We start from the raw sequence: 20074 nt of genomic DNA, 5'->3' as shown, positions 1-20074 counted from the left end.
TTGTATTCTTATAGAATAAAAAATTGTTGTAAGGATGGAACCAAGAAGGCTTGAGAGCAAGCAAAAGCATATTCATTTCAACATCAATTACGTATACCTCCCTTCTGCATATATAAATTCCTTCCTTCTTTTTCACTTTTTCAGTAATTAATATTGATGTGACGAATTCGGTAATCGACCCTCTTGGTTATACAATTCCTTCAGGATTCAGTAACCGCAATCTTACTCCTTATTACTTTGGGATTAATATGCCTCAAGGAATACTAACATTATTTAGAAATAAGAAATAAGAAATAAGTTGGTAATTTGAATGTAAAATTCAAGCCATTAATTGGTACGTAAGTTAAAGAACATAAAATTGGTGAAGGTAAATCAAATAGCCGTGAAGCTAATTAAGCCTTAATCAATACAAATTTGGAACAATTCAATTCAAAGTCAAAGTTAATATTAAGGGCATTTATAACTGCTTTTGTGGATTACGTGATTGTTTTTTTAAGGATCTTATTTTTATATGCTAAAATTAATGTACCTTGATTGTAATCCTCATGTTCAAGCTTAAAAAAGCGTACGTTGATCTTCTCTTGTTGAAGACAAGAATATTTGATTTCGAATACTTTACAGATTCGAAGTCTGAACATGTTATAATAGAAAAGACTGAAGCAAGCTTGAGAGCAAAGGCAAATGAAGAATGAAAGGATTGCTTTTGATGCTTCACCATTATCTTCTTGCCTAAATGAATATTAAAAGATTTATTTTCTTATACAGAATAAATCAATTCATACCAAGAACATTAATTTGTTGAAAGAAAAGAATGAGCATTATTTTCAATATCAATTTCATACCTTACTTCTTCACATCATTCACCTTTCTTTGCTTTATATATTCCTTCTTGTTTTAGTACTTTTCTTTAAGGGAGACAAACCAGTCATTCAGAACAAGAATATTTCCATAAATCTCTTTCTTACAGATTCTAACTCATAACATTTATTTAAAGAAAAGAATGATCTTGTAACAAGGATGGAACCAAGCAACCTTGAGAGCAAAGGCAAATTAAGGATGGAATCAATTACATACCTTGCTTCTCCTTCTCATTCAGATTTTCTTTGCTTTTTATGCTGTTATCATTTCACAGCACACAACCATTCATTCTTTCATTAACCCTTTCATCTGATTGTGTTTTCCTCTTCTCTGTTTAAAACTAAACCCAAACACTTCTCCCAAATCCTTGCTTCAAATCCTGCATTTTATCCTTCAACCACTCAACAGAATTCTCTCATACCCAAAAAATTTAAAAAAAAAAAAAAAAAAAAAAAAAGGCCATGGAATTTGTTTCTTTAATTGCCGAGAAGGTCGTGGACTATTTGTTTGTAGCTGCTGGCGGTCAACTTGGTTACTTGGTTCATTACAACGACAACATTGAAAACTTGAAAAAGCAAGCTAAGAAGCTGGCAGATAGCAGAGACATGGTGCAACAGAAAATCGAATTTGCTGAAAGAAATGGAGAAACCATCTTCGCTACTGTTCAAAGCTGGATAGCAGAAGCGGATAAGATTTCCGCAGAAACTGAAAAGTTTTTGGAAGATGACAAAGCCAACAAGAGGTGTCTCAAAGGGTGGTGCATTAATCTCAAACAACGTTATCGATTTAGTAAGGAGGCAAAGAAGCATTCTCTGGAGATTTCTAATCGGCTCCAAGAAATGGAAAAGTTTGAGAGTGTGTCTTGTCCTGCTCCTCCGGCTGGAATTATATCGTCATCGAAGTTATTTTCTTCAGGCACTTTTGAATCTAGAAATTCAATTAAAAAGCAAATCGTGAAGGTGCTAATTGATGATCATAATGTCAGCATAATTGGAATATGTGGGATGGGCGGCGTGGGTAAGACCACGCTAGTGAAAGAAATTGGCCAACAAGCAAAAGAAGAAAAGATATATGATGAAGTAGTGATGGCGGTTGTCTCTCAAACCCCGAGTATTATGAAGATTCAAGGCGACATTGCTGACATGTTAGGTGTAACAAAGTCTTTGCCGACTAATTCTGAATTAGCAAGAGCACGTTTCTTGTGGGACAGAATCAAGGAGAAGAAGCACATCCTGGTAATACTGGATGACATTTGGGAAAGAATTGAATTGAATGACATTGGTATTCCTCTTGGGAATGATCATCGTGGTTGTAAAATTGTTATCACCTCTCGAAGCAAAACTGCGTGTACTCAAATGACTTGTCAAAAGATATTTACAGTTGAAGTTTTATCGAAACAAGAATCTTGGGTTCTTTTTAGAGAAATTGTTGGCTCGAATGTCGAAACAACTGAAATAAACCCAATTGCAAGAGATGTTGCTGCTAAATGTGATGGCTTGCCGATTGCTATTGTGACAATAGCAAGAGCATTGAAGGACAAGAACACTACTGTTTGGAGGGATGCTTTGCGACAACTTAAAAGGTCCACCCCAACAAACATCCCAGGAACGGAAAAAAACATTATTTCCTCTCTGGAATTGAGCTTCACTTATCTCGAAAGTGTGGAGGCAAAAACACTTTTCTTATTTTGTAGCTTATTTCCAGAGGATTACAAAATTCGAATTGAAGATTTGGTTAGATACGGGATCGGTTTAAGGTGGTTTGAAGACATCGATGAGAAGATAGAAGATATCAGAGATAGAATATTTGGTATTGTAAGTACCATCACCTCTTCTTTTCTCTTAATTGATGATGGTGAAAAGTTTGTTAAAATGCATGATGTTATCCGTGATTTTGCATTAGTGATAGCTCCTAAATACAACCATAGATTTATGACGAAAGCTGGCCTTGGTTTACAAGAGTGGTCAAATAGAGATACATTTGAAAATTTCACATGTATCTCATTGATGACAAATAATATTAGGGAGCTACCTAAAGGGTTGGAATGTCCAAAATTACAGGCTTTGTTACTACAAGAAAATACAAATTTGGTTGTCCCTAGTTGTTTCTTTCGGGAAATAAAAGATCTCAAAGTTTTAGATTTGAGTCAAACTAAACTCTGGTCATTGCCTGAATCACTTTCATTTCTTTTAACTGTTAGAACACTAAATCTTAGTGGTTGCAATTTAGGGGACCTATCAGTGATCGGAAGTCTAAATAAACTAGAGATTCTTAGCCTTTCCGAATCTTCTATTCAAGAGATCCCTGTTTCCTTTAGCCAATTAAATAATCTCAGGTTATTAGATTTGAATAATTGTGAGGAGTTAACACTAATACCTCGTGGCGTTATACCGTCACTTAAAAAGTTAGAGGAGTTGTACATTAATAGATTTAAGCAATGGGAATCTGAAAGTGAGAATTTGAAAAGCAATGCCAATCTTGTTGAGTTAGAAGCCTTGTCTCGATTGACTCATTTAGAGATTTCTATTTCAAACCTTGACCTCTCATCAAAATTGTTGGTATTGCCAAATAACCTATCCAAATTTAAATTAAGAATAGGTTATACCAAATATAATGATAATTATTTGGAAAAGAGTAGATACTCAAGAAATATGCGTGTCTCACAAACCAACATTTCAAAAATACATGATTGGGTTAAAGGTTTGCTCAAAAGAACTGAGTATCTAGTTTTAGAGAAAATTGCTAATTTAGAGAGTATTAGCCATAACCTAGTTGAAGAAGGGTTCAATGAATTGAAGTATCTTGATATCACATCATGTGATGAGATAAAGTATCTCCTAAATACATTTGAATGGACACCAAACTCAACTTTCTACAATTTAGAGGAATTGTATATGTATTCTAACCCCAACTTGGTTGAACTATGTCATGGACAACCTCCAACCCCATCTTTTAGTAAATTAAAAATTTTAAGAGTGTGGAACTGCCACAACATGTTAAATGTTGTACCAAGTCTACTCCAAAGCCTTATTTGTTTGGAAGAAATAGATATAGATGATTGCAATAATTTAGAGGAGATCTTTGAGAAGAAAGAAGCTTTGAATGAGGAGTTAGACCACACCATAACCTCCCCAAGTTTGGGAAACCTGACTACTATACAAATAAATGATTGTGATAAATTAAAAAACCTCTTCACCCCTTCCATTGTCAAATGCCTGGTGAAGCTCAAAAGTCTTCAAATATGGGGATGCTCAACAATAGAAGAAATAGTCACAAATGAGAAAGGAGAAAAAGAAGCATCAATAGAGAAGATAGTGTTTCCTAGTTTGTACTACTTGGACCTTTATAATCTAGACAACCTCACTTGTTTTAGCTTTGGATCATATACTATTGAATACCCATCATTGGAGAGGCTAGAGATATGGAAATGTGGAAAAATGAAGACCTTTGGTTATGGAGAGCAAGTGACACCCAAGCTTAACAAAGTGCTTCCAGAATTGCATTATCGTTGGAATGGCAACTTGAATGCCACAGTGCAAGAGTACTTCAATGAACAGGTATGTAGTACTTGATGATGAAAGAGCTACATTACATGTTGTAATTAATATTGTAAAGTTTTAGCATTTTGCATTGATGATGTTCTCATTGATGCACTTTATTTGAATTAAATGTATATAAATATGACATTCAATTCAATAGAGTAACAGTATATATTAATACAAATTGATTTGTGTTTAGATTAAAAGGAAGGAATGAGCTTTGGATAATGGTGACCAAGTTGAGAAAGTGAAGTGCTAACAAAGGTAAAGTGTTTTAAGATTTGAGATTGAATGAATAACTTTATCAACATTCATGCATTGAAGTCTTTAATATCAGATCATGTGATCAGAGAAAGTATCTCCTAAATACAATGGAATGGACACTAAACTCAACTTTCCACAATTTAGAGGAATTGCATATGCATTTAACCCTAACTTGGTTGAACTATGTCATGGGCAACCTCCACCCCACCCCATCTTTTAGTAAATTAAAACGTTTAAAAGTGTCTGGGTGCCCAACATGTTAAATGTTGTACAAGTCTACTCCAAGCCGTATTTGTCTGGAAGAAATAGTTATACTAATTGCGATAATTTAGAGATCTTTGAGAAGAAGAAGCTTGGATGAGGAGTTAGACCAACCATAACCTCCCCAAGTTTGGGAAACCTAACTTCTATAAGATAGATTCATGTCGTAAATTAAAAAACCTCTTCACCCTTCCATTGTCAAATGCCTGGTAAAGCTCAAAAGGCTTCGAATAGCTTCTTGCTCAACAATAGAAGAAATAGTCACAAGAGAAAGGAGAAAAAGAAGCATCAATAGAGAGGATAGTGTTTCCTAGTTTGGACTACTTGGACCTTTATTCTAGACAACTCATTGTTTTAGCTCTGGATCATTACTATTGAATACCCAGCATTAGAGAGGCTATGGTTATGGGGATGTGAAAAAATGAAGAACTTTGGTTATGGAGAGCAAGTGCACCCAAGCTTAACCAAGTGTTTGAGGAGCGTGGATGAAGAACGTGGAATGGCAACTTGAATGCCACAGTGCAGATTACTTCAATGAACAGATATGTAGTTAATGATGAAAGAGCTACATTACATGTTGTAATTAATATTGTAAAGTTTTACCATTTTGCATTGATGATCTTTCATTGATGCACTTTATTTGAATAAATGTATATAAATATGACATAAATCAACAGAGAACCCTATCCATTGTTTTAAGATTGAGATACAATGAATAAGCTTATCAACATTCAGCCTAGCATATTAAAAGCTAACAGGGCCGGTTGGTAATGTTTTGACTTTTTTATGCATCTTTTTCACAAACAGGGGGATGGGATTGTTCTTTCTAGGTTTCTTTATGTTTCTAGTTTGTGATTGTTTAAACACAATACTTATAGCTGCTACTTACACAACCAATTAAAACAAACATTTGCCTCATACAAAACCTCTTTTCGAAATTCACTCTCAATTCTTACCCAAAAGAAACACAAAGTCACACTAAATTGACTGTTTTATAATTAATTTTCAAATAAGTTGTTTTATTATTTTTTTTAAATCTCTTAATCCTATAAAAAATTTGTTTCTTTTCTTAATAAAATTATAATAAGTTCAATTTTATTTTGAATATTGTTTTCATTTCCTTTTTTTTAATCTATTATTAATAATAAATTATATATTAATTGTTGATAATTTTATATTTCTATATTTGAATTATACATTTTAAATATAAAGTTCAAGGGTGTTTTATTAATAAGCTATAGTTTTTTGTAGACGAATCAGACAGTAGAATGGATTCCAGTAGAGAGTGAAAATGGTATAAATCATGTTATATAATAAATCTCATTATATTAATTGTGTGAAATTTTTACATTCTATATTTGAAATTATACATTTTAAATAATAAAGTTTAAGTGGGTATTTATATTATAAGTTTATGTGTTTTGTAGGCGGAATGTGACAGAAGAATCGGATCCAAGTGAGAGTGAAATGTATAAATTATGGTTTAAAACACAAAAAATTGTGATAATTTGATTTGCTTAATATTTCATTTGATTGTGAATATATCAATCTTGATGGATACTGTTTTATTTATTTTTAAAATAAGTCATATTTAATTATCAATTAAAATATTCACATAAAAAAATTAGTTTATACCTATATTAAATTTAGTGTATTTTAGTAATTATGTTTACATAATTAATTTTTATTTGAAAATTTCCTATAGTACATAACCACGTTTCAAAATATTCTTATTTTTTAATTTTTAAAAATTCTAGGAATTGAAATTAGAATCTCTTAAATTGTAAAAAGATTTTATTTTTTTTTTTAAAAATTTTAGGAATTGAAATTAGAGTCTAAACAAGAATTACTCTCCACCGCACGCGCCGCTGCTCTATCACTCTTCCACGCGACGCTACCACCACCAGTACCGTCAGAGTCGCCCTACTTCAAGCACCCGCCGATGGGTTTCGTTTTCCACTCCGCTCAATAGACGACGGACCCGGCGGAGACGTTAACATTTGTGACGGAGTGATTGCTGTGGTGAAGAGTCGATTCTTCCTGTTCAAACATCCCTACCATAATCTCTCTGGCTTCCCTTGGTAAAGCTTGCTCTCTCTAGCTATTTTGTGTGTAAATGTGTTCATAAAGAGGAAATGTCACAAAGCGCTATAAAATTGTAAACATTGTTATAGATAGGAACTTCTTTGAAATGTTATTTTTCTTTTAAATTCTTTTATATCTTCCTTTCATGGTGAATGAAATTCACTTTGAGATGTTTTTTTAATTAGTTGGTGTATAAGGACTTTTCAGGTGGGTAATACTGCTACTTCGACTTTGGCATTCGACTTGCGTTGCTTCCTGTTTGGTTTGCACTTCTTAAGCTGCGAAAGATAGAAGAGTTATCTCCCAAATGTAAGTCTGCTTTTTCGTTTCACTTGCAATTGTTTGTGACTCTAGTTACTTCCGTTTCTTTGGAGTTCTAGTCAGTACACATTCGCTAGAGAATAAAACTTGAAAACACAAATGCAGTAGTGTAATTCTACTATATGCTAGTTTCATTCTTGAAGGTGTGATATCTATGTGGAAGGTGGACCGAAGAGGATATCTGGATTAGGATTTGTAAAACCTTATGTATTGTGGAATTTTAAGTTATGCTGGATTACTGGCTTGTTAATAATTATGAGAGGTTGTCAAGCTACATGAACTATTAACAAATTAAGTTAGTTGGCATTTTTACCAACTTGAGTGTAGAGCGTGCAGAATATTGGGGTATGTTGTGGTGTCTTAAAGCCGTATCTGATGTATAGACTCCTGATCATGATTGTTGTTGTTTAAAGGAGTAGGAGTAGAAGTAGGTTTGGGGTCAAACATAAAGAGAGAAGGAAGAATGATTCTTCCTTGAATTGAATGTTTCTTCAAAAAATCATCTATTGATGCTCAATGTTGTATCATTGTCTTTGATGCCGTCAAGGTTGGTAAGGGCATTTATGCACACAATGGTCCGTGTACCAGTATAAGTTTCTGTTTCTGTTGTTCTTGTGTTTTTTTGGAAGACATTCCAGTGAGGCTGCAATACTTATTATGAATGTTGATATGTGGAGATATTATTCTTCTTTTCCTGCACAGAATTATGAAATTCAAACTTGCCTCAGACGTTGGAGTCGTATGTAATTCTATTCATGTCTTATAACAGTTGGATACTAGATCATTCTTCTGGAATTCTTGCAGGGTCATTCTCCCTCCCTTTCATTGGTTCATATATTTAATTTGCAATAAATTTTTTTTTTTTGACTCTCATATGCACTTCTCACAGTGCCCCTCCATTGCCACCACCTCAGTCAGGAAGGAGTTTCATTGATCAAATTTCACTTTTTGAGGGAAGCAAAAGCGAGGGGGTGCCCCTCATTTCTGTGGCCTTGCCTCCTTGTCCATCCAGGTGCGACACAGCTATATATATGTTGTAAATAACTTTACCTTTCTTTCCCATCTCAAGCCAAGACACACAGCATAGAAAGAATAAACATCTTCTAACTGAAAGAATAGATAGTGTGGGTTAGAGGATTTTAGTTAGATTCAAAGCTGGAATCTATATAGAGAGCCAGTTATTTCTGTACTATTATGTGTTCTTTGCTTTATTTTTTTTCTAATTCTTTAGTATTTTGATATATTTGTCTTCTGTCTTTTAGGCTGAAACTTTAAACAACAGTAGCCATTATATAGTTTGGTTGAATAAATTTTGTACTTATTATTTTGTTGTGTTTGTTCAATTCTTCAGGTCCCATGTTTCTCTTAGGTGGGACCAGAATTCGGAAAATGTCACTGGAGGGGATGCAGGGTTTGATCGTGTAAGCACTAACATGCTTAAATATTTGTATAGAACAATAAATATATAGTATTAACTGTACTATAGTAATATCGTCTTTGATATTCATAGATTAATTCGTTGAGAGTTACCAATTTGTATTACTTCTTTTGGATACAATGACTTGATATGTTTCTGAACATACAATTTGGCCATGCTTCTTGCAACATGCAGCATAAATTTTATAAGATACATATGACAATACACATCTTATTTCTATAGTTTTTGTTGTCTTATTATTAGTTTTATAGTGAATGAAACAGTTTACCATTCTAATTTGGTTGCCAAGATCTCTGTTTTATCTTTAATATTCTCATCATGAAACTCTTTTTGCTTTTCATTCCCCTGCATATGTCTCATTTTTTTTTTTTTGAATGTGATGTTTTTTGCTATAGGAGCATAGAATGTATGATGCTCTGTCCATGGAATTTATTGCAGGGTGGGACTTTGTGGTTCCAGAACTTGACTGAATTCCCTCATGGTCTTTTAGGCGCCATCTTTCCAATAGTGATAGCTGCTCTCACTCCTCTAATGTTGAGGTATTTGACCTATCAATGATTAAAGTTTTTAAACCAGGTTGTCTGTTATTATGTTCCTCCATCTTTCTGGGTATAGTTGTGATGTAGAACACCCTCAATCCTTATCAAGCTGAGTCCCCTCTTGTTTTTTTTTTTTTTTTAAGAAGAGAAGAGGGGGGGGTGGGTGGTGTGGGGTTGTGGTTGGTGGGGTGGGGTTGTGGTTGTGGTGGGGTGGTCTTGGGGGAAGAGAATTGTGAATTAATATTAACATATTATGAGAAGTTATTGCTGGTCATCTTATTACTTTTTTGATATATTTTCCAGATTCTTTTTGTAAATCTTCACTTGGAAAACAAGAAGGCACGCATGGCTTATCGGCAAAAGAGTTGTGATCAGTTTTGTTAGGTTTGCTTACTGCTAATATTATTACATTCTAAATTTTTTACTGTCCATATTTTATGTTCACGTCAATTGTGAGAATAAAAATGGCATTAATTTCCCCTGTAATATTTATACCATATTAGTACAAATATTTATCTTCCTTATTGCAGTATTACAAGAGTATTTGGATGTCTGGATGCTACCTTTATTTTTTATGGCTATTGTATTCCTCAGGTAAAATATTCTACCTTCATTTTACTTTGAAATTATGTTCCATGATTTCAAATCAGATTTCCCTTTTAGCTTTATGCATACAATGGTTGTGTACCAGTACAAGCTTTGTTTGTTGTGCATGTGTTTTTTTCGCAAGACATTCCAAGTGAGGCGTGCAGTTTATTATCAATTGTTTGATATGTGGAGATATTTATTCTTCTTTTCCTGCATAGAATTATGAAATTCAGACTTGCCTCGGAGGTTGAGAGTCGTATGTAATTCTAGTCATCATCCTCATTAACAGTTGGATACTAGATCATTCTTCTGGAATTCTTGCAGGGTCATTCTCCCTCCCCCTTCATGTGTGTTCATATATTTAATTTGCAATGAATTTTTGTTCGACTCGTATGCATTTCTCATAGTGCCTCTGCCATTTCCACCACCCCTGTCAAGGAGGAGTTTCATTGATCAAATTTCACTTTTTCGGAGGGGAACAAACAATCGGGTGTCCCTCATTTCTGTGGTTCCTGGCTCCTTGTCCATCCAGGTGATACAGCTACATATATGTGTAAATAACTTTACCTTTCTTCTTCCATCTCAAACAGAGACACACAGACCTCGAAAGAAATACACATCTCCTAAATGAAAATATAGATAGATGTTAGCCAGTTATTCCTGTACTATGTTGTTCTTTGCTTTTATTCTTTTAGCATTTTGATCTGTTTGTCTTCTGTCCTTAGGCGGAAACTTTAAGCAACAGTAGCCTATATCTAGTTTGGTTGAATAAATTTTATTACTTAGTTTTTTGTCGTGTTTTGTTAATCTTAAGTCCCATGTTTATGTTGGTTTTACCAGTATTCAGAGAATGTCAATGGAGGTCATCCAGGGTTTGATTGTGGTAGCACTAATTTAGAAGTAATTAATTATTTATAAACTATAAACCATCCAAAATTAAGTCAAAAAATCTCCTAAATGTGATTGATTTGTAGGAAGAAGAAGACAAGAAAAAGAAGACGAAGAACTTCTTTTGAAAGAATTAAGATGTTGATGCAGAGATTGTAATAATTTGATTTGTATATATATTTTTCACAAATATTAATGGTGTGTAAAGCTTTTTATTTATTCTTTGTAATTCATGCATAATCATTTTTCTCCTTTTTGTTTTTTTATTGTATTAATCTTATTTGAGAGATAAGGCTCATTACGTCCCCCTCTGTCTAGGTGTTATTTTTTTTTTCAATAATAAAATTTTCCTCGTACCATCGAGGTTTGCTAAAAAAAATAATAATATAATATTTTATTTACAATATATTAAAAATTTACTTATATAAATTCGGTGTATGACACTTTTAACCTTATTGTCGTAAAGAATTAAAGTCAAATATGTTATTATATCCAATTACATGAGAATATTTTCAATGAATATGCCTTGAATGTGATAACAAACACATGAAGTAGATATGCATTCAATCGAAGAAACTTGTTGTCAGCCCCAGAGAATTCTGGGAACTCAAATCAGAACTCCATAAAGAATAGCACCACCAATACCAAAGAAGATAAGCTAATTTCTTTAGGTTTAAACTTAAAATACGAACAGTTATATAAAGTGAGCTAGTTAACGATGTTTTCTAGCTGACTCAAACAGATGGTTCATCACTTTCTTACGGTGCTGAGACATCTGCACTACTACAAAAAAACTATATATAGATATAAAAGTGAAACTTAATATGAGATAATAGAACAAAACAGTAATCAGTTCTCATGTTCATGTTTTTCTTCACTTCTCAGCATGTTGTTTGACGGTTTCTGGACGCTTCAGCATTGCCCATCAATGATTCTTTAGCTTTCTGAGTTGTATCTTAGCGAACCCATGGTCCTTCCAGTGTTTGTTTTGCCTTCTCAGAAACATCCTGTGCTGTTTCACCCACCTGTCCAGCCATCTTTGCATTTTGATTCATCTACACAAATTTTCACCAATTATATGCTTATAGAATTTGCGAAAATTCAATCAATTCAGTTGCATTGAGTTTTTATTTGTCTTTTGATCACCAATAGAAACATTGACTATCCCGATATACGATGGGCGCCGGCGTAATCGTTTCCTACATCAACGTCTACCTAATCTGACACAATACGAAGCGTTAAAATGGCCACCTACCATAGGACAAGCCCCAGGTTCTTCATATACTGATTTTTTTTTTATTTGTTATTTAAAAAAAAAAATGTATCCAAGAAAAGTTATTACATTGATCAATCAATTTCAATAAAATTTCATCGTTTTATAATACTATAACTATTGACCTCAAGAGTAGTCTTTTTTAACGTATATCCTTAAATATATATACTAACAAATAAATTATAAAAAATGAAATTAACAAAATATATACTGTTCAGCAGTAGAGGCAGCCTTGTGTTGGATATTTCCACCAGTCTTCGTTGCCTCTCAGTCTCGTTGTAAAGCCTGTTGTCCGACCGCCTGCTTGCTGACTCAAGCATGCTGCACGTCACGTTGCTTACTGATAAGTATACTTCAGGGTGAAGCAGACTTAAGAGCTAAGTTAACGACTCAGCAGCCATGTTCGGCAACTAAGCACCTTCGTTTCCAAGGTTGCGTAAATGCTCGCCACCCACGAGCTTTGTTTCCAAGGCTGCACCAATGCTGCCACCTTGGGTTTCTTAATGCTGAAGCACATAGATTAGTCATACATTTACTTTGAGGAGCTTGAGCCTATAAATAGGCAACTCCACCATGTAAAGTTCATAACTGGAATTCCAGCAATACAGAGTTTATATTTTCTCTATACTTCCTCTCGTTTAAATACTTTTAGCCTGTGAGGTTGTGTGAGCGTAGGCTGCTTGACTCATTTCCGACGAGTTAAGGCCGCACAACTTAGTAAAGAAGTTAAGTGCTGACACTGTGCCGTCTTATCCGTTGTAGCTTAAGCATCTTGATGTGAACTAGCCTATAACCAAAACAATTAATTAATTGCTTTTAGTATTACATATATGGGATAAATAATTTTTTTCCTCAAGAGTACATAAATAATACCTTCATTGAGCGCAGCAATACATAACTATTAGGACAATATTACACTGACAAACGAATCTCACAAACTTTCTCTCGCAAACCTAACGTAACAACTGATAATTGGTTTCTATTGAATTTTCCCGCCTGATTAATTCATCAGAAACCAATATCAACTATCACGGATGGTTTGTGAGAGAAAGTTTGTTAAATTCGTTGTCAGTCTATCTTTATTGTAACTAGTATATTAGGGGTCTTTAAATCCTGCCAAGGTGAAACCGGGCATTACCCTATTCGGTAGGGTCGAGGAATTACCCACATTCTTGTGTATTGCACTCGAGATGGGAACTAATATTTATCCCCAACTCAATACTGCACCCCTCATCGAATTTTCTTGCTACGCCTCTGCACAACAACCATTGCTATAAAGTAAACTAAATACCTGAATAAATCTTGGGGCTCCAGCCACAAAACAGCCTAGGATTCCAAGTGCTTCTTCTGGAAATTCCAACTCTAACAGACCAACCTTTGTGGCAGCTGTGATTAAACTTGCCATTTCTCTTGTTTGCTTAATTATTTTCTGAACATATATTTTTTTGTTTTTTTTTTTTTTTGTTTTTTTGTAATTAAGAATGAGAAAACTTTTGAACAGATTGAGTGATAAATTAATGGATCAATAGATGGTCACTAGCTTTGGTGATGCTGGTTGTCTTTGGCAGCTCATCCATCGACTTCAATGGTAGTTATACCGTTGTGATAGCAAACGATGTTGGCATAATGATAGTGAAAGTGTGTGTTTTGCTATGGAGATAGGAAAAATTCAATCTTGTTAGCTTTTATTTTTAAAAATAAAGCTAATATTAATTATCAATTAAATTAAATAATTATTGACATAAAAAATTAGTTATACATTATATGATTTGTAGGGTGTTTTAGTATTTATTATTTAATTAATTAGTTTTTTATTTGAAAATCCTTCCTAAAGTATATGATCCTTTTCAAATATTTTGATAAACATTTTTAATTTGTAGTATTAGAGTAATTGATTATTTATAAATTGAGTCGAAATAAAATCTCTAAATGCTTATTGTTTTTGTAGGAAGAAGAAGAGAAGAAGAATTTATGATGAAATATATTGAGATGTCGATGCAAGAGATTGTAATAATTTGATTTGTTCTTCATTCGCGCACGTGTGTGTGTGTGGTATTACAAACATTAATGGTGTGTGTAAAGCTTTTATGTTTATTATTTGTAATTCATGAATAATCATTTTTTCTTTTATTTTTATTGTATTCGTTTTTTGAGAGGTAAGGCTCATTACGTCTCCCCTCTTTAGGTGTATCTTTTTTTTTTTTTTTTCCATTAATAAATTTTCCTCGTACTGTCAAGGTTTGCTTAAAAAAATTAATAGTATAAGATTTTATTTATGATGTAATTGAAATTTACTTATTATAAATTGGATGCATGGACTTTTAACCTTATGTTGGAAAAAATCTAAATTCAAATATATTGTTATATTCGATCCACATAAAATTATTTCATACACTTGATCTCACATGAAAACATATAACTTTATAGTGATTTGTTACATAAATGAATATGTCTCGAGTGTAGAAATTGATTTGCATAAGTTTTCACAAAAACAATAGTTTAGTAAAAAATTATAAAATATATAGTATTAAACTTCTAAATTTTAAATAAAGACATATTATAAGTTTTTTTAATAAATTATTAAAAAATTATAATTTTATTCATGAATTTTATTTTTAATACGATATATGCTTTAAAAACAAATAAAGATATTTTATTGATTTTTGTTTGTAAATTGTGTTAAAAATCTTAATTTGGAATAAAAAAAATTTAATAGAAAAGAGATAGAATGAAGGATTATTTTTATTAAAAAATTATTTACTATATATATTGAGGGCCCCATGTGTCTCTTTTCCCGACTTTTTCTCTACACGAACGAACTAAGATTTAATTATAATTAAATTTAAGTAATTATTATATAAATAATTATTTATAATTTATTAATTTGTAAGGATATTTTAGTAATTAACAATATTACTCAGCCTGTTAATGCTCTGTAGAGGAAGATGAATTAACTGCCTGCTGTGAAAGAGATTGTGATGTAATCATTGATTTGCTTGATCATTCTTTCATGTGATTGTATATAACATTAATGCTGTATTTAAGGATCTGAATTTGGGAACCCAAACTCACTCAAAACCTTGTGTTTTCTTGTTCCTTCAAAAGCTGAAACTCTGCCACCACTTCAAAGCTGGATTTGTTAAAGGCATTTATGCAACATGTTTGATGAAATGTTGTGAGGAATGTTTCTTACACGTGGTGAGTTTGTTGCCAAAATACATCTGCAGCATATTGAAGCCAATACTTGGTACTGACTGGTTTGCTTGCTTGCAAACACACGACAATTACAATCTGACACGAGGTAATTTCCAACTACTTGCATTTACTTTACGTATTTAATTAGATTGATAAGCCTAATAATTTATCTTTCTGGTGTTGCAGTGCCTGAGCAGACCCCATTAATTAGTTTAGAACCCAGGCTCAACTTACTATACAAGCTTCCATGACTGCAAAGATGGTTAGTATCATATAACTGTTTTGCTTAAATTAGTTGAACAAAACAATTTTTCAAAAAATTTAATTTATATTCTTCTGTTTGTGTAGCCAGATGCTGCTTATGAACATAAGGGTTCTAATATGGATTTTACCTTGGCCGTTTATATCTTAAAACTGACAATCGATGGAGGCTAATTTCCGTTTGGGCAATAGTCATTCCAGCTGTTTTATTTTTACTGGACAGGTACTGTTTGTGAAACGCCAACTCAGTAAACAAAGAGCTCTAATGTAACATGATGAGACTTTGTCTCATCAGCAAACCAATAGAAGTGCCTGTGTGCACTGAGCTTGCACTTTGCCACCGCCTTGAGCAGCTCGGGCAGCCGAAGCAATCTACTCGTGGCCCTCATGATCTGCTGGCTTGGCTGCTGATCTACTGTTGTTGTGGTGCATTCTTTCTGGTCTTGGTTATCTCAATTTAATTATGCTTTTAAGGTGCTTGATATATTGTCGCAATAAATTGTTTGGTTGCAGCTTATTAATGAATATGAAGAATATGGCTTTGCCATGACAGAAGCATTACAAGAGAAAAGGTTGGGTTTGATATATATTTATGTGCAAGATATGCTCTTTAACTCTTTTGTTCACGATGAGAAGAGTGATATGAAGATCAAAGATTATAATACTTATTCCACTTTTTATGGTTAAAAATGCTACAATTTCGTCTGACTCAGACTTGCTCTGATTGTCTAGATCATCGGTGATCTATAAGCAGTATTACGACCATATGAAATTACATATGTTCTAGCCTTAAATTTTTGCATGCTTTTAAAAAAATTTCAGCTAAAACTTTCTATGGTTGTCTCGAACAGTTCACACATGAGATCCTGCCCTTTCCAAGAAAGCAGAGCGATGCTTGTTTGGTTTAACAGAGGTGAGCTTCATTGCTTTCTCTGTTGCTGGGCCTAATACGTGTAAAGAAGAAAGTCATATTTAAATATTAATTTCATTGTGAGTTATTTAGTCTTGCCTTTGTGGACACCTGGTTCACTTTTCTAATTCTTTTCACTCATTATACTGACCCCAAGCATTGGGGTGCTTTATGTACCTCTCAACCTTCTTGAAGATTTCATACATCGAATTTACATAAGTAGATTCACATTGATTTATCACGTTTTACTAGTATTGCCCCTGACATCTTGTAGGAATCAGCAAGCCTCTATGCAAAGATGGTGTTGATACTAATGGTCATTGAATTGGGTCATAGTAAACGTTCATGACGGTAAGCATATGTACGTATTAACATATGCTTTGTTGCATACTTAATCTGTCATCAGAACTTGATTTTAATTGTTATAAGTGAGTGCGATTGGAGCAAATTCAAATTATAAGAAAACATTGAACTTCATAAGTAGATTGCATTGATTGATGCGATTTCCTTTTACAGGCATGCACCGTTGGTATTCTTGCTAAGATGCCTATGTGGAAATCTGGTTTGAATACAACAGGGTACTGGTCATGGAATGGGTCTTAGCTAAACACCATGAAGGTAAGTGGTGAATTCTAACAACTTGTATTTACATATATACTTAACTAGATTGAGAAGCCTAATTAGTAAATAGTGTTTTTGCTTAGCTGCAGTTTTCGCTAAATTTTAAACTTTTATTTGTTAAGAGCTCATGCTTATAAGGGTATAGTGTAGATTTTACCCTGGCCATTATTCTCTCTGAACCATTTCTCTAATGCTTTCATTTCTAAACTATTGTCATTCATGCAAATACATATTTTTTTTTCTGGCTTAGATTCACATAATGCAGTCTTATGTTTGCCCTGAAGAATTTCTGCCATTTAGTTGACTCCTCTTCCAAAGTTAATGGTTTTGTGTTATTGCTAGAATTTTTAAGGTTTTTATTTAATTAATTTCCTTTTGGTAATGGCTATGGAGTTATCTTAGGTATGTTGTTAACACATACATTTTATCACTTTAATATGTTGGATACTTTAATCTGTGACTGGGGTTGTGTTATCCTAGAATATTGGGATTTTATTGAATATTAATTTGAATTTTCTTCTTAGAGCCCTGTTACTAGAGGATGTGAAGTTTGTTGTAAGAGTTAAAGAAAGTGATTTTGAGGACAGGGTTAATTACTTGAGATTTGAGCACAAAGCAGGGGTAACTCATTCAACTAATTAATACTCTTCCTTGATTTATCCATGGAAACAGTTGTGGAAGCACCTTGGACTGTTTGTTTGGTGCAGCAGGTGTCAGTTTGGTTTCTTACTTCACTATGAGGACACATTGGAATTTAGAGAAGCAATAAGAAACTTGCTGGTATAGGAGAAGGTTAGAAGCCCAAATTAAAGCTGCTGAAAGGAATCCAGAAATATAGAAATTGATGTTCTGGATGTCGGAGGTTGATTGAATCACTGCTGAAGATGAAAAACTTATGGAGGGTGAAGTCAAAGCAAACAAGAGGCGTCTCAATGATGTGGTGCATTAATCTCAACAACGTAACCGACTCAATAAAGGTAAGGAAGACTTTATGTTGTGTTGATTACATCTTAAATTTGTAGCTTTGTGTTTGAATACATTCCGGGGTTCAAAGGCAATTCATGCATCATGATGATGAAATGTTTGTGAGGAATGGTTTCCTACAGTGGTGAATTTGTTCAAATAGTTCAAAGAAGCATAAAATGTCACTACTTGGACCTGATTGGTTTGCTCACAACAAATGAGATTATGACCTGGCATGAGGTGATTTCCAACCATGTGAATTTACTTATAGTACTAATTGGATGATAAGCGTAATTAGTTTATCTTTTGGTGTTGCAATGCTTGAGTAGGACATAATTAAAGTTCTTGAACCAGGCCAGCTGTGTGCCTATACAAGCTTCCAAAAATTTTAATTTAGGTCTTGTTGTGTAGCCAGATATGCTCATGTCCTCATAAGGGCTGTTGTATAGGTAGTACTTGGCCATTTACTTATCCTTAAATTATTGCTCAAGTTCTTACATTTGTTGAATGTTGCCATTCATGCATATACTTATTGTTTCTCGCTAGATTTACATAAGGCAATCTTATGTTTGCCTTGAATGAGGTTCGCCCATTAGTTCTTTTTGTCTTCAAATATGAATGTGTGGTATTGCAAGAATTTTGAAATTTTATGTTAATTATTTGAATTGCTCTATGAGGATGGAAAATTTGGTGTAAGTCTGTAGATTGGAGAATATGCTTATAGTCAAAGAGGTGGAGACAAAATTCAAATTTGGTGAAAAGGGTTACTTGACATTTGAGCATTTAACATGGCGAAGTTAATCATATTTTTCCATTGGTTCCTCCCATCTTTCTTTGCAAAACATATTTTTTGTATCACCAAAATTCATGCTTCGATCATCTTTGTACTTTTGGTAGTTCTTATTTACAATGATTTGTGTTGTCATGTATGATTTCTAGGTATTTGATCGTTAAAGAGAGGAATATTGAATTGAACTTCTTTGATTTCTACATACTTGTAAAGAAAACATAGAAATTTAATGGTGTGTCATGAGAAAACTTGGAAGATTCTTTCGGTGTGTGAAGTATTGACCTTCTCACTAACCATAAAGTTTTATTTTAAATTCAATTTTATATTCTTAGAAAGTTCTTTATGAATATTGTAAATTTCCAATATGAAACATCAACCTGGCGAACAGTTTAGAAAAAAACAATTTATTCTGAAAAAGGCAAGTATCAGAAAATGGCTCTGGAAATCTACAGATTTTAAATTGGATGATTTAGGTCTAGCAAAAAACACTCGAGTTATTGTTAATATTGTCTTTATTGTCTTAAATGTTAATTAATATGATGAAGATTGTTTAATGACATTAGACTTCAAATTGTATAATCTACATGAATATATGTGTTATTTTATTGACTCAAAGTTATGGCTCAAAATTGTCATATATGATATAACCATCAAATAATGATGTAAGCCTCCACATATTGACTTAGCTGTTTTATCTTGGACTTTGCCCCTTTTGGAATAAATATGTCATTTTATTGTTCGAAAATAGATTGTTTGAATTGTTAACAGAGAAAAATGGCCACTTTGTTTTCTTTATTCTACTTTCAAAATTTAATACGAAGGAAAACTTTAATAATTAAAAAATGTTGTTAGAAACTTAAATACTAGAATGTGAAGCTAGAAAACCTCCTAGTACCAAAACGTAGTCTTTCTATTGATGTTATCTTAATACGTTTATGATAATTTTTCATAAGTGTCACCCTTGAAGTGAATTCAGATAATTAATTTATTTTCTTCTCAGACTGTCATAATATGGTGATATAAGTCCGTCTAGATTGAAGAACATCAAGCACATTACAAGGCTCTCTGGCCAATATGGACCTTTACATAGTTTCAAGTTCTAGTGGTTGCTGTGTATATACGTGGGTGTTTGTTGAGTACGCACACATGTTGAGTGTACTCAGAGACAATTTCTCAATAATGTTTACATTTATCTTATTAATAATAATTAACATATATATATATCGCAATTGATTTAACAATCCTAATCAAATTCATGTTACTCATAATACATAAATAGT

The 20074-nt window shown here is 33.1% G+C and overlaps 1 protein-coding gene across 1 annotated transcript; it reads left to right on the top strand.

Annotated features, from left to right (window-relative positions):
• The first annotated feature begins 1319 nt into the window (after positions 1–1319).
• On the top strand, positions 1320–10909 carry LOC116121295 (probable disease resistance protein At4g27220). The gene is made up of 9 exons (XM_031407247.1): positions 1320–3412; positions 3497–4415; positions 5730–5752; positions 8218–8340; positions 8680–8749; positions 9205–9305; positions 10218–10425; positions 10734–10793; positions 10868–10909. The coding sequence occupies exons 1-9, from the start codon at positions 1320–1322 to the stop codon at positions 10907–10909; spliced, it is 3639 nt and encodes a 1212-aa protein (XP_031263107.1).
• The last annotated feature ends 9165 nt before the right edge of the window (positions 10910–20074 follow it).

This window comes from Pistacia vera, unplaced genomic scaffold, assembly GCF_008641045.1.
Source record: "Pistacia vera cultivar Batoury unplaced genomic scaffold, PisVer_v2 Contig971, whole genome shotgun sequence".
Classification (NCBI taxonomy): Eukaryota; Viridiplantae; Streptophyta; class Magnoliopsida; order Sapindales; family Anacardiaceae; genus Pistacia; species Pistacia vera.
This window is presented reverse-complemented; position numbering and strand designations above follow the sequence as displayed.

Excerpts from the sequence above, each read along its gene's own strand:
- LOC116121295 (XM_031407247.1), top strand. The coding sequence starts at position 1,320 with ATGGAATTTGTTTCTTTAATTGCCGAGAAGGTCGTGGACTATTTGTTT. Across the intron at positions 5,753-8,217 it reads GATGGGATTGTTCTTTCTAG|TGCCCCTCCATTGCCACCAC; the intron begins GTTTCTTTATGT and ends CACTTCTCACAG. Across the intron at positions 10,426-10,733 it reads CTGGCTCCTTGTCCATCCAG|TATTCAGAGAATGTCAATGG; the intron begins GTGATACAGCTA and ends TGGTTTTACCAG.